Here is a 27,971-nt window from a genome sequence, read left to right on the forward strand (position 1 = left end):
TAATGGAGCACCATGCCAGGTTCTTAGAGCTCAGTAGCAGGTGCAATTTAATCAGTGATTACCTCATCCATGCCCTTTGCTAAAACTTTTCATAATTATTCAACTTAATGGTAACTACTGTGATAATCATCGTTATAATCATCATAAGGTCAAGACCCTGGGTCTATCTATCCAGGTACAAGGGGAAGTCACTTGTTAGGCCTCCAGCCAACATTCCACACATGTCTGCTGAGCATTCTTATGCTCCAGACCAGGTGCTGGGTTCTAGCAGATATGAGGAGGGGCTCCTAACTCTCTCCCATCCGTATCAAAGAAATAACAAAAAATGTCAGGGAAAAGACCGGATAAATTAGCTTTCACTACTGTAAAAAGCTTAATTTCCTTTATTAAAACAAAAACAATAAGACAAGCTGAAAAAAAAGTGGAGAAAAGAAAATTTAGTTATGCTACTCATAAGAGAACTGAAACAAGCCATAGAGAGAAAAAATCTCAAGTGAAATATGTCTGTATTTATAATTTATTGAATTATGTTTCAAATGAATAACAAACCACACTGAGGTGGAAAAGGACTAATTCAAGTGGCATTTTTTTGGTCATCCTTATGCGGGAGACATGCTAATCTCCATATCGTTCTAATTTTAGTATCTGTGCTGCTGAAGCAAGCACCCCAAGTAACTTTTGAACACACGACTTTGATATATACTCTCAGCTTAAACATAAAAAGAACTGCAAACAAATACTGAACTTTACCTAATGGTCTTCTTTTTCACAGTGACTAATTCTGAAACTAGTCTCTGTGTACTGGCAGACTGAGTAAAAGGTGAAATGTATTAAGCATGTTGAGAGCCAGGTTTCTCACTGTTGTGGAAGAGACGTACATTCAGGAAATGATTGGAACTGAGGCATCGGTCTGAACTCTTGGATTTATATTTATATACGTATGCATTTCCTAGTTCTATCCACTGAGAAGACCGAGAAGCAGTGATACCCTGGGAACAGTGAGCCAAGCTGTGCCCAGCTCCTACCTTCTAAGTACCATAATATCAGCCTCCACAGGGGAACCAGAGCTCCTAGAAGAAATGGCTGGTTCCTACATGAGACCAGAGAAAATATAGGATGAGTCTATTTCCCTCTTGTGTCAGAAAATCGGGAATTGCTCAGTGAATATGAGAGACACATCCAAATGACACAGCACCACCTTGGATGAGTTCTCACTGGCCACATCTGCAACAATTTGATTAGCAAGTAAATCATAATAATGATGAATTATAACCCACTGAATAAGATAAGAATTTATGCGCTCATCATCCCCTGTATGTTTCTATAACTGTAGACTCTTCTGCACAGTAGAATGCTGAGTCATAACAATAGAAATTGTCACAATTTTGCAATCATCTGAGAAATTAATATAGATAAAAATAAAGATGCTAAGAGGGTGAAAGTTTGATGAGAAATAAAATATTTATATAGTCTCAAAGTACTCCCCCACAAATTACTTATTAACTGTAAAGAGAAAATCATAATTGTGCAGTAGGTAAAATTGGTAGACACCACCTTAATCAAGTGATTAAGGTAACCATCACCAGTAATAGGGCAAATGGACATGAAGTGCTTCTTAATATGGGGCCTCTAGGTGGCTTCCAAGGTGGCAAGAATCCACTTGCCAATACAGCAGATGAAGCAGATGTGGGTTTGAACCCTGGGTGGGGAAGGGCCCGTAGAGGAGGGCATGACACCCACTCCAGTATTCTTCCCTGCAGAATCCCATGGACAGAGGAGCCTGGCCGACTACAGTTCACAGGGTTGCCAAGTGACTGAGTACACATGCTTCTCAGTACGACGTCCTGAGAAGGATATAGTATCAGTTCTGTGGCATCTCTGCCCCAAATGCATAGCCTGAAACTAATCATGAGGAAGTATTTGACAAAGTCCAGGAATATTTTACAAAATAAATGACCTGTGCTCTTCAAAAATAGTAATGTCATGGAAAACAAAAAAGGCTGGAGACCCATTCCAGAATTAAGGGAGATTTACATGTGACGTGTTATTCTGGATTGGATCTTGATCTGGAGAAAATTGTCCTAAGCTTCACCAAAGTTGTATAAGACCTGTAGATTAGGTCGGAGAAGGCACTGGCACCCCACTTCAGTACTCTTGCCTGGAAAATCCCATGGATGGAGGAGCCTGGTAGACTGCTGTCCATGAGTTCGCTAAGAGTCGGACACAACTGAGCGACTTCACTTTCACTTGTCACTTTCATGCATTGGAGAAGGAAATGGCAACCCACTCCAGTGTTCTTGCCTGGAGAATTCTAGGGACGGGGGAGCGTGGTGGAGTCCATGGGGTCGCTCAGAGTCGGACATGACTGAAGTGTAGATTAGGTATGAAAAAGTGAAAGAAAAATGAAAGTGAAGTCGCTCAGTCATGTCCAACTCTTTGCGACCCCATGGACTGTAGCCTACCAGGGTCCCATCCTCCGTCCATGGGATTTTCCAGGCAAGAGTACTGGAGTGGGTTGCCATTTCCTTCTCCAGGGGATCGTCCTGACCCAGGGATTGAACCGGGGCCTCCCGTGATGTAGGCAGACGTTTTACTGTCTGAGCCACCAAGGAAGTTCTAGATTAGGTATAATATTGTATAATGCTTAAATTCCTGATTTTTCTAATTGTGCTGTGGTTATGTGAATGTTCATATTTAGGGGAAAAGGGGCATCATATCTCACTCTCAAATGTCCAAAAAAAAAAGCTCTCTATAGAGAGAATGAGAAAGCAAATGTCACAAAATATGAATAAATGGTGAATCCAGGGGAAAAGTATTTAGGAGTTATTTGTGCTGTTCTTGCCTGGAAAATCCCATGGACAGAGGAGCCTGGTGGGCTGCAGTCCATGGGGTCACTAAGAGTTGGACACGACTGAATGACTTCACTTTGACTTTTCACTTTCATGCATTGGAGGAGGAAATGGCAACCCACTCTAGTGTTCTTGCCTGGAGAATCCCAGGGACGGGGGAGCCTGGTGGGCTGCCGTCTATGGGATTGCACAGAGTCGGACACGACTGAAGCGACTTAGCAGCAGCAGTGCTATTCTTGTAGTTTTTCCATAACTTTGTTATTATTTCAAAGTTAAAAAGTTGAAGACAAAAAAGAAAAAACAAACCTGTTTGGATTCTTTTCTTTAAAGAAGCTATTTCCCTCAAGGAACTCATTCATATACTTGCCTGTTGAGCAAGTCTAGACTCTTCCCTAGTATTTCAGTGAACATCCCAATCTTCTAGAAACAAATGGAGATTTGCTTTTGAGTTCCTCATTCCTCAGCCATGTGGTGTGGGTTATGCTTCCTGACCATCAACCCTTCCTGTCCAGCTCATTGACAATGTCCATTGAATACTTTCATGTTGCACCATCGCTGAATCACCAAGGCTCATCTCTGCACCTGACCAGAGCAGGAGTGTCGGGTGGGATCTTGTGAAACTGAAAGACTGAAATATCTGATTGCCTTCAGGGGAACAGCAAGGACTGAGAAGGAATGAGGAGGAACCTCAATGGCCTCCTGTGGGATAAGGGTCCTCATACATGCCTGGATCCTGGACTAGAAATCTCTGGATACAGCAGTGGCTGGAAGCCTCCACCCTGTGTCTAGCTGCCAAGATTTGTCTTGGAATGGGCGATCAGGAAAAGAAAGCCGGGTAAATTCCCCTCTGCAGGAGTGATGCAGAACTAATCCCATCAGTGTGGTTAGGGGTGAGCAGGTGACCGCTTTGCTAAACTGCACTTCAGGGTTCATTGGAAGTTTACCAGCTCCCTCCGGTTCGTTAAACTCACTGTTGGCAAATGCAGTGAAATCTCTGGCTGTCCCTGATCTCAACCTGATCTCAACCTGATATTGTGAGTCTGGGCACAGGGTTTGGGGTTTGACTTTCCAAGCTGCCTTGGATCCTCACATCTCGGTTCTTGAAGGCCTGCAGGTCGATGGGGCTTCCGGTTGGGATATTTGGAAATGAATGGCTGTGGGTGGGGCTGGGAACATGAATGGAGGCCTTGAAAGCCACCCCTGGGATCCTCAGAGCAATGGGAGGAGCCGTGGGACAGTGACAGGTAATAGGGTGAAATGGTCAGCTTTTCATTTTAGAAAATTCACTCTAGCAACTGAAGTTGAAGATCAGAGGGTGGGAAGGGACAACAAGCAGAAAGATCAATGTAGGAGCTGTTACACAAATCCAGGCCAAAATAGTGAGGAGTTCTATTTAGACCTTGTTCCATAACAGAGACAGCAAACACAGCATATATCTCACCAGCCAGACTTCTTATTCTCATGGCAAACCTTGCTAACCCTTCACTGTCCTCCCTTGCCCTGGGCCAGGTGGGCAGCTCCCATAGACGACTACTGCCAGTCAATCCAAGTGGGCTCACTGGATGAAAGAAATGTGCCCTCCCCACTCTTCTGTTAGAGAAGGCAAGGAAGACAATCAGTTTTGAGGATATGCTGGCCCTTGTTGACAACTCACGTGATCAGACCCAGAGTGGCGCCCAAGTCAGTCTTCGAGGTCCTTCATGGTGCTCCGTGCCTCGCCCTGCCGTGCACCCTCTGTGTTCCCACTTAGTGCTTTTGCTGTCCATTAGCTCATTTCAACCTCGCAACATTCCTGGTTGTGAAGATCGAGGTTGTCATTCCCATTTTAAAGATGAGGAAATTGAGAACAGAGATTTCAGGTAGAATGCCCATGTTCTGCAGGTGGTAGGTGGTAGGTGGCAAACTGAGATTCAAATCAAGGGCTGTCTGGCCCCCACAGCCTCGGGTCCTTCTGCTAGAAGCTTGTTGCAGCTGCAGCAGCTGTTCGAGTCCATCAAGGCCTCGTGCAAAACAGCCAGGCCAGGTTGGGATGGGACATTTTGGTAACAATGACTTTCCCTGTCAATAAAATCCCTGGCTTAAAAAGACCTGGGAAACTTTTCTTTGGAATCACCCTATCTAATCTGCTCTGTGTTGAGCCATGGAGAAGGGGGGCCCTGGCCCCTGGGTGGGGGTGTGGGGATCGCTGAGGGGGTGCTGCACAGATGGTGAGGGGAGGAGGCCTCTTGCCATGGGAGAGAATAAAGTTTCTGTCCTTGCACAGTTGGAATGAGGGCCCCGGAGCCAAGCAGCCAGGGCCAGGGCAGGGCAGCCAACCTCTGGCACGTGAAATGGCACCCTGAGCTCATGGCAGATAATTCTCGGTAATAATTCATACCCCCTGGCAGGCAGGCATCCTGAAAGCCCTGTCTGTTCTGCCTCACAGAGTCCCTGTTGGAATGTAGGGGCTTGAGGGACTGGCCCCAGATGTGGGCAGAGTTCAGACTGGACCCGGTGGGTAGGGTAGCATCTGGGCACTGCCTGGGGGCAGAGGGTGTCTTTGTGCTCTGTGCCCCAGGAACCCCACCCCCACTCATAGTCGCCCTGTTGGGGAGAAATGGCCCACATGCCAGGCGAAGGCCTGCTCCCTCTGCTGTTCTTCTGGGGCAGCCGGAGGAGGGTGCTTTCATAGGTGCAGCCTGGCAACTGACAGATCCACCCCATCACTCTTGGGGTGCCCCTTCTGAGCAATGGGAGAGTGAAGGACAAGGGGGCCCCCAACACCCATGGCACAATCTTCTGGGAAGGTCTCAGTCCTCGCCCCCAGGGACCATGGTCTGGGGTAGCACCCGGGCACCAGCAGTGATTCTGATGGGAACTGGATTTTTTTCTCAAAGCTTTTTATGTACGTATATATTTATATTTATTTGGCTGTGCCAGCTCTTATTTGGGTCACGCAAGATCTTTGATTTTTGTTGTGGCATGTGAGATCTTTTAGTTGTGGCATGTAGAACCTAATTCCCTGGCCAGGGATTGAACCCAGGCCCCCTGCATTGGTGGCACAGAGTCTTAGCCACTGGACCACCAGAGACGTCCTGGGAGCCGGGTGCGACAACCACCAGTGTGGTGTTTTGAGGGGGTGGTGCTGCAGCTCAGTCCTCATGGCTGTGTGACCTTGAACAATTTACACAGCAGTCGGTGCCCCAGTCTCCCCATTTGTGAAGCGTGGACAGCAAAAGTACCTATTCTGTGGGGTCACGGGGAGGATTCAATGAGATGATGCTATAGACTCGGCAACTGAGCCTGGCACGGAGCACACACCCGGCCGGTGTAGTTCCTATAGACGGTTATTGTTATTTCTTCCTTCTCCACTCGGTGAAGGGGAAATTCTAGGGCTTGAAGTCCTAGTGAAAAAATCTAGAGGGCAGGAGAAGGTCATCCCCTTTGAGGAGAGCATCAAAAAGGGACCAGAGGAGGCTCTTCACTCTCTGACCGGGAGGTAGGTTGGGAGGTGTTGGCACCTCCATGGCTCCAGGAGCAGGCCCCACTCCTTGGCAAGGCACAGAGAGCCCCTAAAGACTCTTGGTTCTCAAAGCACCAAGTACACCACGTGATGCGTCTACGAAAAGCTTCCATACCTCCCAGCAGGTTCCCAAGGGGAGGAGTGAGACTTGCTCAGCATGGTGCCCCCAAGGCTGGCACACAGACATCAATCACATTGGATGCCCCACAGCTCTCTGCTGGAAGAGCTGGCAGATCCTCTGAGCAGGGAATTAACTGGTCACAATGCTAACAGGAGTTACTGCCTCCTGAATGCCCACAGTGTATGGGGCATCACGTTCAGGGTTTATAAAACTGCACAAGACTTGTCAGGCAAGCTGGTAAGGGTCAGAGATAAGTCAGTCTGGCCCCCAAGCCCACTGAGCTCTACAGTCTCTTGCTTCTGTGGGCCACTGAGCTGCCCTGAACACTAAACTGGGGTTCAGAGCTGCGTGTCTGGCATGTGAGTGTTATTGCCACAGACGACAGAAACACCACAGCTTTCTTTGCTGGCCAAGTGTCTGGCTGCAGACCAGGGTGGAGTGTTTAGGCAGGTATTTTCCCCTGAAGATGGGTTTTCTCATTTTCATAGAACTTCAGGATGGAGAGAATTACTGGAAATATCCCATCTGCTCTCCAACCTTAATGATCTGAGATTACACTCTAGAGATTCCTGCCTGGAACCTGACTCTAGGTTCTGAGATGGATCACTCAGTTATTTGCAGACATTTGTTGGGGTCTCCTGGGTGCTGATCAACAAGAAGAGAGCAAGTTCTGCTTTCATAGTACTCAGACTCCAGGGACAGGAGATAGGCCTGAAGAAGGAACACTAATAAATACCTGCCAGTGAAGATACAAGGAAGTTTGTGATGGGAACAACTTTAAACTCAGCATTGAGGGACGGTTTCCCTGGGGAAGCTGAGACTTGAATGACCAGAGGGAGGCGGCCATGCGCAGGTGCAGGGACCACCGTCCTGGGGAGAGTAACGCAAAGCTGATGCAAAGTTGGGGGAGGATGGGGCGGAGAACAGATGGGACTGGTGCTGGTGAGGAGCCAGAGTGGGAGGTCATGGTCCAGATTACCTAAAACCCAGCCATGTTTGGCTTGCTTGGGACTAGGCTCGGGCCCAGTGGGGTCTGAGTGGTGACAGGGACGTGTCCCCGTCAGCCTCTGCCGTGGCAGGAGCGGCACTGTGCTTCTGACTTGTCTGTCCTGTGGGGAACGGGCTGAACAAGTGCGTGTATGTGTGTGTTTGGGAAGCCAGTCTAAATCCAAATCACCCATCGGTGGTTTGATTGCTCCTTGGAGGTACCTAAGCCACCATGTGAAGGCCATTAAGTCATATGGGAGAAGCTATTCTCTTTCAATCTCATCCCTCTGATTACATCAAGGACATGTCCCCATTCTGCTCGTTTGCCCTTTACATCTCCTGAACATTTGCTAATCTTACTTTTTACACAAAGACCTTGGGCCTGCTTCACAGGCACGGTGTCTGGCGAGACTGCGTGTTCTCAGCATCACATTCTGATCCTTGTGTTTGTGGTCACTGGCTATCTTTTACTATTGTAAGAAAGTTCATCCCTAAAAAGATTTTTTTAAGATTTTTTTGTTTTCATTTTCGCTAACAGCTTATAAAGCTTCCCTTTGAAATAAAATTAGTAAAAAGAATGAAATGATCGAAAAAAGAAATAATAAAGCATACTGAAGATGGTAAAGGGAAATGTGACACAAGTCACGTGGATGACTGAAGTTTGAGAAACATCAGTCAGTGATGCTCAAGGGTCCCCTCCCCGATTCCACAATACTGCCTTTTTCCCAGGAAAACATTTCTTTTTGTTCTTCCCTTCCCTTCAGCCCCATGTCCCCTGATCTGGGATTCTCTCTCTCTGCAGCTAAAGGTGGGGCTGCAGGTGATGTCTGTACCTTTGGGAATGGCTTGCTTCTCCTCTCCCCTGGGAAGGCCCTGGTTTTCAGCCTGACTTGGGTTCTTCTGCCCTAGTTCATTTTCCAGATCAGTTTCCAGTAACTAGGCCAATTCTCATAGCAATCTAAAGTATTGTTTTAAAGTTATTAAATGTCTGTGTTACAGTAAGGATGCAGATCATAACATTTAATCAAGACTTATAAATCAAACTTTTGATCATGTATTTATTTCGGTACAGTCCACCTTGGTGCAAAAAAAGATACTGTGGCAATTTACAAAAATAGATAAAATACAATATAATAAAGAGATTGGGGTAAAGGCAAAAGCAGAAAGCTAGAATGAAGCCAGAGTCCAGTAGGAGACTCAATACAGCGACTGTTAAAAATAATCTCAAGTTCAACTTTAAGCTTCCCAGTAGCCAAAGCAAAGAAGAAAACGGACTGGTTACAAAATTCTTAACAACAGTTAGTTTTGGGCTTTGGTGTAAAAACAGAACTGGTTCAACTCTTGACTATACTTCTTGTTAGATTCGTGACCCTGAGCAGGTTGCTTAACCTTTTTGAACTTGAGGTTCATCCCCTGTAATGGGGAAAAGTAATGCCATCCATGGGGTTCCTGGGTGCATTAGTGGTACTGTAGGTAAAGGCGCCTTCTAGCTCTCGGAGGGCACTGCTTGGGCCCCCAGCTGCCCTGTGTCCTCACTAAACTGCAAGTCTTCAGCCATAAAAAGGAGTTGACATCTGTCCCCTCTGATAGTCCCTACCCTGCCCGAATGTGAAGCCTGTGAGAAGCACAGCTGGATTCGAACCTAGGACTTCCCAACCCTTCCTTACCCAGGGCTCCCTGACAACCATCCTGGGCCTGGTCCTCCTGTCACCAGAGTGGTTTCCAATGTCGTCAAGGAGGAAAAGATGTTTTAGAACAAACCGGCTTTCAGAAGCCCTCAAGTCATTCCCAGGAAACCCCATCCCACCCCCTGAGCCTTACCTTTAGGGCTGCCTCCCAAGGCAGAGGCCTCCTTCTTTTCTCCCCAGACAGAGCAAATTAAATATTAAGGCCTAGAACTCTCTCACGAGGAATCAAAGGTAGCAGTCAAAGCCCCTTCCTGTGTCATGTTGTTCAGAAACACCAGAGACGGCTTCCTTTGCCTTCACAGCGAGGTCGGCAGGAAAAGCTGGCTCTCTCCTTTAAGTACCTGCCGTCAAACATAGTAAATCCCACCAAAAAAGTTCTTCCCTGCCTCCCGTCACTGATAAAACAAAATCCAATTGTCTTAGAATTTCCTTTCCTTTCCTTTATACTCGACTTCATTCCAAACATGATTGGAGGGAGTCGCTCTTTGGTTTGGCATTCAAGGCTCTTTATGAGCGGACCCCAACCTCCTTCTTGGGTCTCCTATGCAGATGCAATTCATGGCTTGGCTACACTGGTTTAAAAGAAACAAGCACTAATTCTGGAGCTGCTGTGAGAGAGATACACAATTGACAAAAAACACGTACTAACCAGCTGTGAAAACCTGACTCTGCTACAGAGTAAACTGCTTGCTTTGGTAAGTCCCTTCACCTCAGTTTTTGCATCTGTAAAATGGGCACACACAGAGTATATACCTTCCACTGTTGTGAAGATAAACATATGACTTTCTTAGCCCACTGTTGATGTTCACGGCATATTACCTGATTTGGAAACCTGGCTTTCCACTTAACTGCCTCCACTTAACTTCTCTGGGCGCCAGTCTGACTACCTGTAAAATGAGGAAAATAATTGTACCTACAACGTAACCCACATACAAGGACCTGAAAGCAGAAGGGGATCAGTGAAAGTTTAGAGGCTGCAACCAGCATCCTGTCCCCGAGAAAGCCATTTTGCTTGTCCTTTTTCAAAATCGGTCCATTTTAACTTGCCCTTTTCTAAGACTAATGGGAAGAGAGGAGCCTGAACACTTCTCACATGGTTGGGCTGTGATATCACAAAGCACTGAGTCTTCTAAGACCCACACCCAGGGCCAAGGGAAGTGCTGGGACTTGCAGCCCCCAAAGAGTCTGTATGCTCAGCCCTTGGAGTTTCGCTGGGTGGGGGCGCCTGGATGAGTCTGCTACTATGAGTCAGGCCTGGCTCGGCTGGGCGTCATCATTCCCCTTTATTTCGGGGGTGAGTTACAGCTTAAACAAAATAACGTCACCTGACAATGTCTGAAAGAAGTGTATTCTGCACAAAATGCATTTCCTTACACTCCAGGGTATGCAGCTGAATTTCCCAACATGGCATATACACAGACACCTGGGAGCTGGCATGGGGACTGAATGAAAGCAGCAGGGTCTGGGGTTGTGTCGAGATCAGCTGTAAATACCCTTCAAACGTGTTGGGATGGCTTGGGTGCTGGGTGGTCTACGGCCTAGTGCCTCCAAGCCTGGAGAATAAAGGATTTGGACAAAGCCCTTCTGGAGGGAGGTCGGCTGTGTCCCGTTCCCCGAGTGGCCCTGAGCCCTTTCTCCTTTGTTGATGCAAGGAGTCAGGCTGGAGAACTTCTTCCAGCTCTAAAAATGTTGTTCAAAGCATATAGGGACAGACATGAAGGTCTGATCCTCTGGGTTGCCCAGGACTGAGGCTCAGGGGAGCCCACCTGTGCATTTTCAGCCCCAAGTTGGACTCCGGGCACCCTGGCCCCAATATCTCTGAAGCCAGGAAAAGCCTGACCCACAGACCCCTTTCTCCTTCCCTCCCAGCTTCCACTCCCTGGCTCTTCCCTGCCACCAGAAGGTCCAAAACCTCCTCTGTGCTGGCTGTCCAGCTCTCAGCCTCCCCACCGTCTCCCAGGCCAGCTCACCTAAAGACCAGGTTAGGACTGCCAAGAAAGAGGAAACCTGTTTCAGCCTGGTACTGCCCAGCCTCAGGCTTAGGGTCTTGCTCACGGCAGACCTGGAGTATCCCTGAGTACACATAGGTTGTGGGTTCAAAAGCCCATAGAGAAAGGACAAGGTGGACCCCGGCCCAAAGGCTCTGGGAGGTAGTGGGGAGAGGTCCCACAGCCTGGGTATGTGGCTGGAGTCAGCACTTCTGGGTGGAGAGGGAGCCCCAGGGCCTGGCCCAGTTCCCCACTCTGGTAGAGTCGCGCTGGCAGGCAGCTGCCTGCAGCCTTCTCAGCTGCTGTCTCAGAAACAAATGACGGCGCTGATGAAGAATAAGAGAAAATAAAAATGAGTACAGAGGGAGGGGGTCTTGGAAGGGGGGCTGGTATTTTTTTCTTGGGGTGTGGTTTCTGTTCAGTGGCTGGGTGACTGTGGAGGTTTGGAATGCGGTCAGACAGCGGGTGGGGATGGGGGGCTGGCCAAAGGCAAGGAGCAAGGACATTAGCCAAAGGGTCCAAAGCCCCAGGGCCACCAGCAGCTCAGTCAGAACAGGGGCCTGGAATGGCATGCAGAGCCGGCCTCCACCCAACACTAGTGTGTTGGTCCCAAAGGTTTCACGTAGCCCCTGGGAAGGGAGACAGACGTGAGAGGACAAGAAAAACCAGGGGAGAGGGGAGAGGGTTGGAGGTAGGGGAGAGCATGGTCAGGTCTCATTTGTAAAGTGGGCTAGCCTGATCCAGACTGAGGCCTCAGTCTCCTCATCTGTTAAATGGGCTTAACTGCCTCTACCTCCAAGGGTGTCAAGATTAAGCGGGTTAGTGCACGTGAAGCTCTTGACAGTATTCTGCAGGTGGAAGCGATTATTACTCCACTGGGTGCTAAGGAAGGTTGATCCTTGCTAAGCCCCCTGCCTAGCACTTATCCCTGGGCCTGGCCCCCAGTAAATATTTGCTGAGGGAGTCCCTTGCAGGAGTCTCTGTGGAGAGCCCCCATGCCCATGGCCACTCCTCTCCTGTGACCCCAGGTTCCCATTCAGACCACGAAATGGAGGGTGTAGGTGAGCTGGTGGCCGTTGTCCCAGGCGTAGAGCACCCGCTCCTTGGGGTTGTAGTCGATCTGGGTGGTGTAGGCGTGCTCATTGAGAAAGGGCAGCTGCAGGCGGGCATCGGTGCCCGTGTGCGTATCGAAGGCGTAGGCCACATGGCCCTCCCGCTGGTTGTACGTGTCCACGGCGTACAGGATGCCGCACACCAGGAAGCAGTTCCCGTAGGAGTTCCGCCGCAGCCGCGTCTTCCACGTGGTCTCGCGTTGCACTGACAGGTCGCCGGGGTCCAGGCGGCTCAGCACGATCACCTCGGACTGCGCCTCGTCGCGGTCATCCACGGCGGGGTAGATGACCCACAGGCCACTCTCGTCCACGGCGAAGTCGATGTCCGAGTGGCCGCGCCACTTCCAGGGCGTGGTGTCCTCGTACACCACGTCCGGCAGCAGCGCCCAGGAGGCCACGAAGCGCTGCCGCAGGTCATACTTGATGATGTTCTTGGTGAAGGCGCGGTTGTAGTAGAAGGCGCCCTGGTACACCACGTGGCCTGTGCCGATCCAGTTGTAGGGCAGCTTGTACATGTTACTCCAACGGCCTGCGTGCAGGGGGCAGATGGTTACACCAGAGCCTCTGGGAAAAAGCCTCAACTGATCCCAGGGACCAGCAAGCAATGGAAACGGAGTGAACTGTGGGCCTGGGGCTGGGCCAGTTATCTCGCCCCTTCAAGACATTGTCCCATTTGCCATGGAGCAAATGGGGGCTCAGAGGGTTCAAGGTTACCAGTTGTGGACCAGCATAGGCCAGGATGATACCAGGGCATTTGCCCATGCCCTTCTTGCTGCCTAGACTGCCATTTCCCATCCTGTCTGCCTGGGGAATGCCTCAGCATCACATCCTCTGGGAAGTCTTCCCTGGTCTCCAGGCTGGGCTCCCACAGCCCCAAGGCCTCCCTCGAGCACCATATCCAAGTTGTTTCTTAAAGCTTTTGCCACACACATCAGATTGTGCATTTCTGGAGGGCAGGTCATGTCTAACTGACCCTTTCTCCCCATCATGTTCCAGATGTGATAACAAAATTTCTGCCCTTCCCTGTCCAGACCTGAAGCTCCAGTAAGGCCTGGGGTTCTGCTAACCTGTAAGACAGGGTGATAACCCCCCACCTCGTGGAGTTATGGAGATACCATGAGTTGATACACACAGGTGATTAGCACATAATAAGCACTCAGCAAGTGCTGCAAACAAGATGGACGTGGTCTTGCCCTCGCGAGTGTCATTTACTGTCAAGGGTAACAGTACTCAGAGTTTCCACTTAGGGGGTGCCCCTAGACTCCCCTTCATGGGGTGGCTGACCAGTCAGGGCTAGGCCAGGCTGGGGAAGCCTGGACCACAGGATACCACAAGGCAAACAAGGGCCATGTCTCCAGGGGAACCCTCTCTAGGCTCCCCAGACCTGCCCCCCCTTCCCGTCTCAGGGGTCCCCCACCTTGCTTGAAGTTTTCCAGGTTGCGGAATTCCACCAGGCTGTTTCCATAGTAGTAGTTGGTGACATAGATCCTGTCATCCCTGGCAGCGGGGTCCTTCATCCAGGCTCCCTCATGGCGCCCATAGCTGTGGTGTCTCACAGGGGGGTCCACGGCCCGGAGGGTGCCCTCACAGCTCGCCTCTCTGCCTGTGGGGAGCGAGGGGCGCAGCATTTGATACACACACCCACAGGCCCTGAGCCAAAGCAACAGTCCTGGGAATGTTACCTGAATCTTTCTTAAATCCCCTCTGAGATTTTGTTTGTAGCATTATTATTATTTTTTCTTTCTTCATAATCAAAGCAATGTCCCCTCATTGTAGAAAACAGAATATTCAGAAAAGGAAAAGGCAGAAAATAAAAATCATTCAAAATTCTGTTATTCAAAGAAAAGTTTAAACATGTTGTATTTCCTTCCTTTTCTTATTTTCTCTGCATGTACAGTCATGCAGAAATACTTAAAAAGCACCATCATTCTTCTGAATATACAGTTTTATGTATCCTGTTTTTTCCCTCCACTGAGCAATCTCTCACATCATTAAATGGCCTTTTAATGATGTGATTTCAAGGTTCCACCAGACCGCCAGACAACTGTGCCACTGAATTAATTTAACCAATCCCCTCAGTTAGACTTTGAGATTATTTTCAGTTTTCCGACATTAGAAATAGACCACAAGGAAACCAGTTAAGCTGTAGCTGCTGTCCACATATCTGATGAATCCTTTAGGAAAAGATTCCTAGAAGTGGGATGCACATGGACCAAAGTAGGGGATGGTTTTAAGGCTTGTTATCACAGGCAGCCAAGATGCCCTCCAGAAGGATGGGCTCAATGACTTAATTAGGAAGATTTCTACCTAAGATATGAGCTGAAACTACAAACATGAACATAAAAAACAGGGCCAGAGACTGGACAGAAGAAATTGGGAAGTAAAAATAGTTGCTGGATTTGATGATGGGATTCTAGGTGATGTTTTAAGAAGAATTTGCTGAGAACACTATCTGTTTCCCTGTAAATGTAGTCAGGCTTTTCCTACAAAGATCAGATAGCCAACATTTTAGACTTTCCAGACCACATATTTCTGTTTCATTTTCTTTTTTTTTAAACAACCCTTAAAATATGTAAAAATTATTCTTAGCTCAAGGGCTGTACAAAAGCAGGCTGCAGGTTGTATTTGGCCTACGGGCAGTAGTTGCTGACCCGTGAGGCTTACTCACCTTGACTGGGGACTTCCGGGCGTGGGGGTGGCTCGGTGGGCAGGGGACTGGTGGTGGGGGTGGGGGTGGGGGTGGGATCCGAGGCAGGGGTGCCAGGGGCCAAATCTGCTCCCTCAGGGGCCTGGGGCGCAGCCTCCTCATGCTCTGCCGAGTTGGGCTCTGGTGGCCGGCCCTCCACCCTGGGCGGCAGCTGCTCCAGCCAGGAAGTGCCCTTGAGGGCGTTGTCTGTGGAGAGAAGACCCCGTGTTCACATCCGAGCAGCACCCACCACTGCCCGGGATCCTCCCCAGGCCCACCGGGCTGCCAGCACTGGGGCCATGGGGGAGAGGAGGGGCTGGCCCCTGAAGAGTGAAAAGCCTTGCAAAGTAGGAAGTGGAGAGGGCTTCCTGGTCGGCAGACTGGCTGTAAGCCCCTCAGGCGAGTGGCCTCGGTCTAGTCCCCTGCCTCAGTGGGCCTCAGCTTCCCCTTCTGTGAAATGAGAGTCGTGAGGTCTACCACGTCAAGCTGTTGTATGGATTAGAGAAAAATGTATAGGAGACATTTGCACAGATCCTGGCAAATGTGAGGCGCCGGACCTGAGACCCCTTTCCCTCCTAAAGAAACACTTTGTACCAGTGTTTTCATTTCCTGGATCCAATCTCCGGAGGCAGAAAGCCCTGCTCCCATGTTACAGACGTTGTCTTTGTCTGGACCCACCCTCTAGTCTCTCATCCGGGATTTGACACCGCAGGTAGGGCAGGCCAGGTGTGGCCAGCTTCCCATCCCCTCTGGACCCCAGGTCTCTGTCCCCTTGTTCATCTCCTAACTCCCATCTCTCAGCTTGCTTGCCCTCCCTTCTTCTTCCACCCCTGCTGGCATGGGCTGTACTGACCGGAACTTCTTCAGCTCCATAGCACTGGTTGGGGCCCTCTCCGGTCATCCCTGACCTGCGCTCCCCTGGGTTGGAATGGCTGGGGTCAGGGAAATAGTTGGAATGGGCAGGGAAAGCAGTAAGACTCCGTGGCACAGAGCAGGGAACGAAAATCCTTCAGCTTCTGGGCTCTAGTCCCATTAACTCGCTGCAAAACCTGGAGGTGGTCACTTCACCTCTCCGAACTTGTTTCCTCTCCTGGATCAACTGCGACAGCATGTGTGCAAGGATTCAAAGCTGTGATACCAGAGACAGAGGAATCGTGCTGTCGTTGCTGTAGTGGCAGGGCTCCCAGAGATGTCCTGAGGCTCATGTGACTTCTACCTTGTCTCTTCCTGCTGGGCTTCCCCTTTGCTCAGGGTGTAGCCAGGCCCCACTGGGGAGCAGCCCCTGGGGTCTCTAGGGAATGAAGGCACACCCTCTGGCCAGCAGGCCTCAGCCGGGCCCAACCTTGGCACCCAGCCAGGGCAGGGCTTGTTCCCACAGGCCTCACTGGAAGAGTCAGATGCCTGCAGCTGTTCATGGGCAGGGCCCTGGCCAGGGGTCAGCGGCTTTACACGGTGGCCAGGCTGAACTGGCAGGACTCAGAGCTGACAGCTGGCACCAGGAGCTGGGAGAAGAGGCCCCTGAGATCTGAGAAACCAAGAACTGAGGGGCTCTTGGGAGACTGGTCCCTCACAGTTCCACTCCTGGCCCCCTTGGGCATGGGCTAGGCAGAAAGCCTCAGTGGAGGAGGTGATCAGCAGGACCCAGGAAGGGGAAGCAGGCTGGGGACACCTCTCAGGGACATCAGAGGAGAGCAGGCATCTGGGGAGGAGCTCAGAGGGAGAATCAGGACCACACCAGTGGGGATGGCCCAGAAATCTGGGAACTCTTGGAACTTTCGTCTCTTGTTTTTCGATTAATTATTTCGTTGCGCTTCACCGTGATCTGGTAGGGAGCTTTAAGAAAGAGACCAGAGTCTGTGGGCTCTTCTTTGGGGGGAACAGAGTGGGATGTGCTGGAGAGGCCATTCACTCCAATGCCAATCTGGGCATGGGAGGTGCCGCAGAGGCCCCGGGGCACTTCCCAGAACCCTGGCCCGGCCCCTGCGTTCTCCCCGCCACCAGAGGCAGCTGCTTAGTTATGCGTGTGCTTTTCCCCACTAGACTATGAGCTTCATGTAAGGCAGAATGTCTGGAAGATACAGCACACACATAGTGAACTTTCAGCAAATCTTTCAAGGAAGGAGGAAAAGTCCAGTGAGAGTGGAGACAGCTAGAAATACTGCAGGGGTGCTTCGCGTTGATTTTATCGTTTCATCCCCACCCAGCAACCCCAGGACGGGGTTATCCCATTGTGTGGATGAGCAAAGGGCACCAACAGGTAAACCACGGAGTTGAGGTCTGGGGCAGTTCACACAAGAGATCCTGGGTCCCTGTAGGACTCCTACTCCCCAAGGTTCCCGTCTTCCTCCAACTCACCAGCCATGGGCTCGGTCGTGTCTTTCCTGCCTGCCTTGTAGTAGGTGATGCCTCGGATCACGGCCTGCTGCTGGGCCAGGGCCCGGGGCTTGGCTGTGGGCTGGGGGAATCTGCCTTTGCCCTCCTTCTTCAGCCTCTCCACCTTCAGCAGCTTCTCCTTAGGAGGTTTCGAGAGGCCCTTGTCGACAAAGCTCTTCTGCACGCTGCTGTATTTGTTGTTTTCTTTGCCTTTCCCTCCAGCTGTGTCCTGGGGGAGAAGGGGAGTCTCAGACTTGGAGGGTGGTAGAAGGGATGTTTCAGGGGGTCAGGGAGGCTCAGCATTTGGGGGCTGGTAGCAGTCAGGTGGCTCCAGGCCCTGTGTCCCAGGAGCTCCTGAATTCACATCTCTCCTCCCATCGTGGTGATATCCATGACCAGGGTGTGCCTTGGTTTCCCTACTTAGCTCTCTAGCTCCCCGGTAGGCTTGAAGCCCAGTCTAATAGGTTAGATCCTGTTCCACTTACCAATTCCTGTTCACTCTGCCTGGGGGGTAGACTGCAATGGTCAGTTCCCCGGGGAGGTCAGCTTCCCATCCGTCTCTCTCACTCACTGGTCTTTGTGTGTGAGCCGGGAGAGGTTCTCAGGCCCTCCTGACCAATTCATCTCAGTGTGCCTGGAATTTTCCCAGTTAGCACTGAAAGTCCCGTATCCTGGGAAACCCTTCAGTCCTGGGCAGACTGGGATGGTTGGTCACCAGGGCATTGACCTTAGGGCATGCTGTTTCTAATATTTTAAGAATTCTGTTATTTTGGCTTCCTTTTAAACGCCTCTGATGCTGGCTTGGCACGCGAACACTGGGCCTGTGACATTACCCATTGTTAGGCAGGATCTCCAGGAGATACAGCAAGGACGGTATCTAGACTTTCTGTGCCACTGCCCCAACAGGACTCATTCCAGCTCTGGAACTGGCACGGAATGAGCAGGAAGCCAGCTCTGGGCCAAGGCACCGGGCTTCCTCCCTGCTTTATCAGCATCTATGTGGTCCTTGCTGCAGACACAGATGGTCCCATCATCAAAATGTCAGCACGGGAGGCTGAGGGGTGGAGGGGAAGAGAGTGGGCTTGGCCGTCACACAGGCCTGGGTTCCATCAAGGCCACCTTCTCCCAGTGACCCTGCTCCATGTTTCCTCATCTGCCAAACCGGCAATGAGCATCCGCCCTTGCAGGTCGTTGTGGGCTTCGCTGAGACCATGTCTGTGAAGAAGTCAGCTGCCTTCTTACCCCACTCACTAGAAAACGAGGCTGCTGTGGGAGCGGTGGGGGCTGTGTCCTGCACGTGGTGACTGGTCAAAGGAGCGAATGGAAGTAAAGTCTAGTCTGTGCTCCATCTGCCAAGGCACACATCCTGGTGTGTGTTGGTCATAGGAAGGAGCCTTCAGATAATTTATCCACCCAAAGAGGCCCCCCCCTTTTTTTTTTTAACTTGTTTTGGTTGCCCTGGGTCTTCACTGCTGTGCAAGGACTTAGCAGTTGCTGTCCTTGAGCTTAGTTGCAGTATATGGGATCTTAGTTCCCCAGCCAGGCATGGAACCCGAGCCCACTACATTGGGAGCTGAGTTTTATCCACTGGACCAGCAGCGAGGTCCCTCCCCCTTCTAATTTATCTGACCAGTGGTGAGAGCCTTTTCTGCAATCTGTCTGGCTAGAGGAGGGCGTTTTTCAAATTTGCCCAAAGGTGTGTTATATGCCATGGATGGCTCTGCCTGGTGACAAAAGCAGTGCCTTTGCTCACTTTGGGAGCTGAGTTTGAAGATGGAAGGCTGGGTGTTTGCTGCAGGAGGTCTCCACCCCACGATCAATTGGTTGCATGAAGAAGTGGTATTAGTTGGCTCGGGTCCCGGAGGCATTGCCCACATACACCCCCTGCCCCCACCCCCTACCAGAACTGATGCAGCCAGGGGCCCAGCCACAGCAGATGAAGTTTCAAGTGGTTGTGCTGCAGGTGACCTGGTTCCCCCGGGACTAGGCAGGGAGGGTCACCTCTGCAACCTTGTCCCTGCTAGTTTGGAACCAGGAATGAGAATACCGCCAAACGCCTGGCTCAGGAGCCCCATGTCTGCTCCCAGCTCACCTGTGTTGACTGCTTACTGCGCAGCAGGCACCCCCTTGCCCCCACCCTGCCAGGGACTCTCCCACTGGGCCAGCCCTCAGCCCCAACCTATGACCCCAACCCATGACCCAGCTGGCCCTCAGGGCCGAGGTCCCGGCACGCTGTGCTCCCAGCCCACCCACCTCTGGTCCCGTCACCAGAGCCTGGTCTCACCTGAGCCTTGCTGCCGGCGCCGGGGGCTGGGGCGGCGGCGGGTGCGGTGGCCGCGTCCTTCTGCAGCAGCTGGAGGCCCAGGCTGGAGAGCTCCTTCTTGATGCTCATCATGATGGCTGAGTGGTTCTCATAGTGCCTCAGCTGCTCGCTGAAGTGGCGCATGCTCTCCCTCACCACCTCGTTCTCCCGGCTCAGGTTGGCCTTGATGCTCTGTAGGGGCGGGACTTGAGGTCTTTCCAGTCCCTGGGCTGTCTCCCACCCTGGGGCACACCCCGGCTTCTGCCATCAGGCTTTGCCAACCCAGTCTCCCAACCCAGGGCCCAGAGGAATGGGTGGGGCGGCACCCAAGAGCAGCAGTGAAATAAAGCATGCTGCTCGAGACCCTGTGGTTATTAACTTTAATTTAAAAACTGCATGAATGAACAAACAGAAAACATGTTCATAGTACTAAATTAAAGGATATAAATGGATAGAAAATCTATGTCTCCCATCCACCTGTTTCTGGGTTAATTGTGATGGCCTTCTTTTTTCTTTTGTTTTTCTTGGCCATGCTGCATGGCTTGCAGGATCTTACTTCAGATACTGAACCCCCATCAGACACTGAACCCTGGCGGGGATCGAAGCCTTGGCAGTGAAAGCTCAGGGTCCTAACCACCGGACTGTGAGGGAATTCCTCTTCTTCCTCCCTCCCTCCTTTCCTCCCTTGCTTCCTTCGTTTCCACTTTGCTTTCTCCCTTGAGTCTGTTTGGGGAATTCTTGCACATCTCTGTATATAGTGCTTCTTACACCTTCTATGGACCACATGGCCGGCCACTGTCTGGATGGACCAAAATGTATTTAGCTAGTCCCTTATGGATCCATCTTTTAAGGTGCTACCCATCTTTTGCTACTTTAAAAATACCTTTTAAATTCACAAGTAATACATAAATATTCCCTTTTCATAAAATAAACATAAACTCATTGGGGTTTTGCTATGGCCTCTGATCCCTTCCTAGTCTCCAAGTCTCCAACTTTTCTCCTGGGTCTTGTTGGCTCCACCCGCAGCACCAAGCCCCATCTTTACCCCTACTCTGCTTCTCCTGCCCTGCCTCGTTGTCTCCCGCCTGCTGCGGACATTGCCTGGCTTTAGCAGCCCCTAGCCCCACAGGCTTCCTTGGTTTTTCAGATGGTAAAAAATCTGCCTGCAATGCAGGAGACCCAGGTTTCATCCCTAGCTTGGGAAGATCCCCTGGAGAAGGGAATGGCAAACCACTCCAGTATTCTTGCCTTGAGAATTCCATGGACAGAGGAGCCTGGTGGGCTACAGTCCATGGGGTCACAAAGAGTCAGACAGGACTGAGCGACTAACATACACACACACAGCCCCACTCCCACCTGGATCACAGAGAAGACGGAGGCAAACCATGTAAGGCAGCTTTTTCAACCTCAGCACTATTGACATTTGTGTGTTGTGGGACTGTCCTGCATTGTGGGATGTTTAGCAGCATCCCAACCACTGCCCCACTAGAACCAACAGCATCCGCCACCCACTTCCCCCAAATTGTGACAACCAGAAATGGTTCCAGATACACCAGCTGTCCCCTGGGGAGCAAAATCACATAGGGCTGAGAACCACTGGTATAAGGGAAGAAAGCAGAGGGAAGCTGGGACTCCAAAGTGCTGCCTGACATCACAGGAGGTCAGTCCCTCCTGTGATGTTTTTCCCTTAGGCAGAGGAAGCCAGCTCCTCCTGAGGCTGTTCTTTCTGTCTCCTCCCAGTGTTAGCAAAAAACTTCTTTTGTTTTCCACAGCTATCACTTAGTGAACAGAAGCAAAGCAAAGATAATGCAAAACAGAAGATAATTTAAAAATCATTTCTTCCTGGCTGCGGAAATCATTGTCTGGCTCCTCCAGATTGCCTGGCTCACAGTTATGTGAAGTGAGTTAACATTTCCTAAGATTACAAGAGGAAAGAAAGGTCAAAGCAGAACTGTAGAACCAACAACAGGAGGGCCTGGCACGCACTATGCACAGGAAATCCTGGGCACAGGAGAAATTCAACAACTGTTATTATCTTTCTCCCGTGCTGGCACAAAAGAGATACTCACCAAATAATCTTCGAATAGTTAAGTGACCCTGGACTTTGGGGTTCGTAGGGGTTAATAGGGGCTTTCCAGGTGGTGCTAGTGGTAAAGAACCTGCATGCAATGCGGGAGACCCGGGTTCATCCCTGGGTGGGGAAGATCCCCTGGAGAAGGAAATGGCAACCCACTCCAGTATTCTTGCCTGGAGAATCCCATGGACAGAGGAGCCTGGCAGGCTATGGTCCATAGGGTTGCAAACCTTTGGACATGACTGAAATGACTTAGCACGCATGCACACAAGAGGTTAATCTCCCCTTGTGGGGCACAGGATGCCCAGGTGCCCCCTCCCGCTGGAAAGGAAGCCGGGAAAGGAAGCCCCTCACACCCCTGCTGGCAGCTGCATATCCCCGTGCTCTCAGCAGCCCAGCACAGACCGGATGCAGGAAAAGGCGGAGGCCAGGCTGTGCCAGCAGAGATGCAAACCTCAGGCCTGAACCTCCACGCCCGCTCAGCTCTGTCCCTGTCTCAGGGGGCGGTGTCAACCACCCACCAGCCCTCCGGCACATTTGCCCTGAGCAGGAGAAGACACTTAGCACCTCGGTCTCCAGGTAGGTGGGTCCTTGAACAGCCATGCTGCCTTGGGCCTGGCCCCAGGAGGCTTGGCCAGTCCTTCACAACACTCGTGTTTCATATGAATGGCCGCCCCAGACTTGTGCCCTGGTCTTGGTGAACTGAGGGTGGCTACAGGTTCCAGCCCCCTCCACACCCCTTTCACACAACTAGTAGGCGCCTCAGTTTCTCCACCCAGGCCTCCAGCTTCCTGTGGGCCCTCGAGGCCCAGTCGGATCTCCTGCTCAAAGGCGGAACCCTGTGGCCTGCATCTCCTTGTCCAGCTCCCTCCTGGAATCCAGCTTCCTATAGCCACCAGCGTCCAGACAGAACTGCCCAGGCAGCAGCCTGGCCACTGGCTTGAGCTCTGCCCTTACCTCTTCTAATGTGTTCATCTGGGAAGCCACCTTGTGGACGTAGGCGTGCACTTTCATGAGGTCCATGCTGTACAAGGTGCCCTCCAGGAGATCCACCATGGACTGCAGCTGCCGGGGAAGGGTGAGAGTTAGGGAAAAGGCAGAGCACGCGGCAGGACAAGAAGTGCAGTTAGAACTGGACATGGGACAATGAGCTGGTTCAAAATTGGGAAAACAGTACGTCAAGGTTGTATATTGTCACCCTGCTTATTTAACTTGTATGCAGAGTACATCATGTGAAATGCTGGCATGGATGAAGCACAAGCTGAAATCAAGATTGCAGGGAGAAATATCAATAACCTCAGATACGTAGCTGATGACAGAAAGCAAAGAGGAACTAAAGAGCCTCTTGATGAAGGTGAAAGAGGAGAGTGAAAAAACTGGCTTAAAACTTAACATTCAAAAAACTAAGATCATGGCAGCTGGTCCCATCTGCTGCTGCTGCTGCTGCTGCTGCTAAGTCACATCAGTCGTGTCCAACTCTGTGCGACCCCATAGATGGAAGCCCACCAGGCTCCTCTGTCCCTGGGATTCTCCAGGCAAGAACACTGGAGTGGGTCGCCATTTCCTTCTCCAATGCATGAAAGTGAAGTCGCTCAGTCGTGTCCAACTCTCAGCGACCCCATGGACTGTAGCCTACCAGGCTCCTCCGTCCATGGGATTTCCCAGGCAAGAGTACTGGAGTGGGGTGCCATTGCCTTCTCCGCTGGTCCCATCACGTCATGGCAAATAGATGGGGAAAAAATGGAAACAGTGAGAGACTTTATTTTCTTGGGTTCTAAAATCACTGTGGATGGTGACTGCAGCCATAAAATTAAAAGATGCTTGTTCCTTGAAAGAAAAGCTATGACCAACCTAGACAACATATTAAAAAGCAGAGATATCACTTTGCCACAAAGGTCCGTATAGTCAAAGCTATGGTTTTTCCAGTAGTCATGTATGGATGTAAGAGATGGACCATAAAGAAGGCTGAGTGCCGAAGAATTGATGCTTTTGAATTGTGGTGCTGGAGAAGACTCTTGAGAGTCCCTTGGACTGCAAGGAGATCAAACCAGTCCATCCTAAAGGAAATCAACCCTGAATATTCATTGGAAGGACTGATGCTGAGGCTGAAGCTCCAGTACTTTGGTGACCTGATGCGAATAGCCGACTCATGGAAAAGACCCTGATGCTGGGAAAGATTGAAGGCAGGAGGAGAAGGGAATGACAGAGGATTAGATGGTTGGATGACATCACCGACTCAATGGACATGAGTTTGAGCAAGTTCCAGGAGATAGTGAAGGACAGGGAAGCCTGGCGTGCTGCAGTTGATGGGGTCACAAAGAGTTGGACACGACTAAGCATATTTCACATATGGCAGGCGCTGTGTCGGGGCCTGAATGAACCACTTCACTTAATCCATGACAACCCCGAGGACAGTGGAGCAGTGGACACCGAAGGAGCTCTATCCACACCCCCTGGATCCCTGCTTCTGTTTCTCGTGCCCAACCCTGGCTTCCACATGCCTACCTTTTAACAGCCTGTATCTGTGACTCTCTTCAAAGAGCCACTTTGCCCCTCAAAGTGTTTGGGAGTGTGTGTCCTCCTGGGGCAGTCTGCAGGCAAGGGCTGACTGGTGTGGACATCTAGAAGTCAGAATCCTAGCCACGCAGGACAAGTGAGCTGCCACTCATACTCCAGCGTCCCCTGCGGCTGGGGCTGGCACTTGGCCTGAAACCATGCCCCTACTGGGCTCCTTCCCTTCCCCCTCCCTCCCCAGTCCTCCTGCTGCTTCATCTGCTTCAGTATCAGTTCCTCCTGGGAGCCCTTTCATAATAAGTCATCTGCACAAGAGTCTGCTTCTGGGCACCTGACCTGTGATAAGGTTTGGAGGTCTTTTATCTCGGTCGTGCAGATCGGGAAGCTGCTGCTTAGAGAGGTGAAGCCAAGGCCCCCAGCTGTTAAATGGTGGAGCCAGAAGCAGAGCCCAGATTGGTATAAACCAAAACCTCTTTCCCATCATGCTTTACTGTGCCTGTCTGGGTTCAAATGGGGAAACTGAGGCCAAGAGATAGGGAGGGGCTTGCACAACCAGTCAGTAGCAGATGCCACGTCTCCCTCACCCAGTTCGCGGCTCTCCCCTCAGCTGCCCAACTCCATCCCCTCTCCGTCACACCTCATCAGGACATGACCCTTCCCTCCAGATGGCCAGGATGCCAGTGAGACTGTCAGGGAAACCTTGGCACAAAGGGCCAGTTGGGAAATCAGCTTTCCCTTGCCTCTAGTGGGCAGTTCCTCCAGTCCACCCCCTGTATGCATTCTCAGGGCCTGAGCAGGCCGGCGCTCCTGTTTGGCCTTGGCCAGCTGTTTCCAACAGTTTTACTCCCACTCTCCCAGGGGTGTTCAAGCTGTTTTAAGCCAGGCAGTTCTTCTCTGAGTAGACTCTGATCTCGAAAACAGAAAAAGGGGGACTCTGGTGGAAGCAGGAAAAGGGCCCTGAGCCTCCTCTGCTTCCCCACAACCTTGTTCAGCCTTGGAAGGGTTGCGTGGTACCCCCAGGGCTCTGTGGAGTTCAGTTTCAGAACTGTGCAGTTTCAGAACTAGACGCTCCTGGGTCTCAGCTTCTCTCTGGGAGGCGGGCAGCAGGGGTATGGTGCACAGCAGCACAGTCTGGACAGGGCTCAGCTCAGAGTGGGTGCATAGCAAGGGCTTCATGAATATCAGTGATGAGTACCATTCCAGGAGGCTAAAAGGGACCTCCCAGCTTCATTTCTGTTGCCTTCAAGGCCACCAAAACTGGCTTCCTGAAGCACAACTTTGACCATGGGTCACTCCCCTGCCAGATGGCTCGCTGTGGCTCCCCACTGCCCAGGTGGGGCTTCTAATCTGCTAAGCTTGGCACTCAAGGTCTCTTCGATCTGCCCCTGCCATCTTCTTTGGCCTCAGCAAATGCTCACTGTGGCCCAGGCATTAAGGACAGTGATGACAATACAGACAAGAGCTTCCGTGATCCTTCTTAGGCTGTCAAGGAGTGCAGAGTGACACAGAGGTGTCCGGATCAGGAAACACAGACGGAAACACACACAGGTGCCCAGGTCACTGACGGCGGGGCACTGACTTGTCTGGGAGTGGGTGTGGGTTGATAAAGTCTGTCAGGAGGAAGTCTGAACTGAACTCTGAAGGACAAGCGCAAATTGAGCAACGATGGCCGGAGACAGACATTCCAGGCCAAGGGAACAGCTCGTGCAAAGAGCTGAAGGTGTGAAGACACATGGCGTGTTTGAGCTGAGCTACTCAAAGTGTGGTCTGCAGACCAGCACCATTCCCAGTCCAAGCTGCTCATTACCAGTCTGTGATTAAGTAATTACACAAAGCAAGAGTAGACTTTCATAAAATTTCAGAGCCGTTCGACAGAGAAATTTTGTATCTGTGGACCCTACTAATCCAACACTGGACTTGTATTTAGTGTTTTTGTTTATATTCCATTTCATTTGTCTAACAACTAATTTTATAGTATTTTACAAAATATTGACTCTTGACAGATTTTTAAAAAACTGGTCTTTCACCACATACAGTTTGAGAAGCACAATATGGAACTGACCGGTGGCTAGTAAGGCTGGGACAGACAAAGGTGAGGAGGCACCCTGGGTCATACCCACTCTACTTACTCTCACCTAGCCTGTCTTTATTGCTGCTCTGCCTGAGGGACTCCTACACATCCCTCAATGCCCAGTTCTAATGTTACCTCCTCCTCAGGACTACCACAGCCCCTGGGATGTTGCTTGGTCTAGCACTGACTACCTAGCCATTATTGGGATCAGGAGCTGTGTCCCCAAAGGACTGGGATTTCTCAAGGGTGGGGCCACATCTAGTTCATGTCCAGAAGGAAAGGGAGTGAAGAGGTGAGAAACACTGCTCCTCCCTGCAGCCAACCTTCCCAAGAAAGGGGATCTAGAATCCCATTCTTCTTCCTCGGAGCCATGCAACTAAGGTCAAGTAACAGCTGCAGTTCTTAGCTTGAGGGGAAGGGTTGAGGTAGAGACAAGGTGCAGGTACAGGTGGGTATGCTCTGTTGTCCTCCACAGTGGCTTCTCCTAACCTCTTCTCCTGGGATGGTGGGGGAAACCCACGGAGGAAGGCGGAGCCACACCAAATAGGAGAGGCCTCAGCCCTGTCTTGTACTGCCTCTGCCATGGCTTCTCTTGGGGCTCTCTGGGTACCTCTCAGGCCCTCACTTTTGCTCCTAAGGTGTCGAGGAGGCAGAGTATCTTCTCTGGGCTCTTCCTGCAATCCCACCTGTTGGGTTAATCCCACCACTGCCCCACTCTAGTCCTCTAAGGCTGAATAAAAAATCCCATGGCTGCTGTGCACTGAAAGGCCTATGGGATAGCTCCGGGCTAAGAGAACTGCCCAGTGACCTCTCCACTGGGCAAGGGGACACAGCAGAGAATTCTTGGGTTCAAATCTTAGTGCTGCCAATTTCTTGCTCTGATCTTAGGCAAGTCACAGTTCCCCTCTGGGACTCAGATTCCTCCCCCAAGTAAAGCTGGGAACATAAGTTCCCTCTCCAAAGGGTTGTAGCAAGGATTAAACCAGCTAGCCTTTAGAAAAAGGTTTTGTCTATCCTCGTGTCCAGTATGCTTACAATCGGGTTACTGGGAAGTGGATATAAGCAAAAGTTGGATTTGTCCCTGTGACTGAAGACTGGCCTCTGGCTTCTGTCCCTGGAGTCTGCAGGGTGCTAGTGGATTTGGGGGACACTGTGGTCCAGGAACTGCCAAGTTGTCAAGAAGTCACTTGGGGACTTCCCTGATGGTACATTGCATAAGAATTGCTTGTCAATGCAGGGGACACTGGTTCAATCCCTGGTCCAGGAAGATTCCACATGCCGCAGAGCAACTAAGTCCATGTGCCGCAACTACTGAGCCTGTACTCTCTAGCCTGCAAGTTGCAACTGCTGAAGCCTGAGCACCTAGAACCTGTGCTCTGCAGCAAGAGAAACCACCACAATGAGAAGCCCATGCACTGCAACAAAGAGTAGCCCCCCGGTCCCCACAACTAGAGAAAAGCCCCCTCAGCAACAAAGACTCATCTCAGCCAAAAATAAAATAAAGAAAGCATTTCGTTCCTTTAAAAAAAAATAAGCCACTTGGCCTAAAATTCACCCCACCCCCCTGCCCCCTGCAACTTTGAGAGTTTTGGTATCCATCCAGTTGTTACAAAAATAAAACTAAAGTTAAATTTAAAGAAAATATTTTGAGCCAAATGTTGGAGATGATTCTTCCCGGGGCCTCTTGCTTTTCTGTGTGTCTTG

The 27,971-nt window shown here is 50.9% G+C and overlaps 1 protein-coding gene and 1 non-coding gene across 3 annotated transcripts in view; both read right to left on the bottom strand.

Annotated features, from left to right (window-relative positions):
- Positions 1-561: 561 nt before the first annotated feature.
- On the bottom strand, positions 562-666 carry LOC147362546 (U6 spliceosomal RNA). Its single transcript, XR_015137548.1, has one exon. It is a non-coding gene; the product is annotated as a U6 spliceosomal RNA (small nuclear RNA).
- Positions 667-8,497: 7,831 nt separating this feature from the next.
- Positions 8,498-27,971, bottom strand: part of OLFML2A (olfactomedin like 2A) — a 28,630-nt gene continuing 9,156 nt past the window's right edge. For both annotated transcript variants that reach the window (XM_086325241.1, XM_086325242.1), the window contains exons 3-8: positions 22,640-22,747; positions 19,591-19,800; positions 17,289-17,535; positions 14,916-15,140; positions 13,665-13,850; positions 8,498-12,776 (exon numbers count right to left, since the gene is read on the bottom strand). In XM_086325241.1, the coding sequence (XP_086181367.1) occupies positions 12,172-12,776; positions 13,665-13,850; positions 14,916-15,140; positions 17,289-17,535; positions 19,591-19,800; positions 22,640-22,747 (1,581 nt within the window). In that variant the 3' untranslated portion in view covers positions 8,498-12,171. The remainder of the gene's footprint in view (positions 12,777-13,664; positions 13,851-14,915; positions 15,141-17,288; positions 17,536-19,590; positions 19,801-22,639; positions 22,748-27,971) is intronic.

Source organism: Bos grunniens, chromosome 11 (assembly GCF_055505025.1).
Source record: "Bos grunniens cultivar Pamir isolate PY7600 chromosome 11, Bosgru_T2T1.0, whole genome shotgun sequence".
Taxonomy (NCBI): domain Eukaryota; kingdom Metazoa; phylum Chordata; class Mammalia; order Artiodactyla; family Bovidae; genus Bos; species Bos grunniens.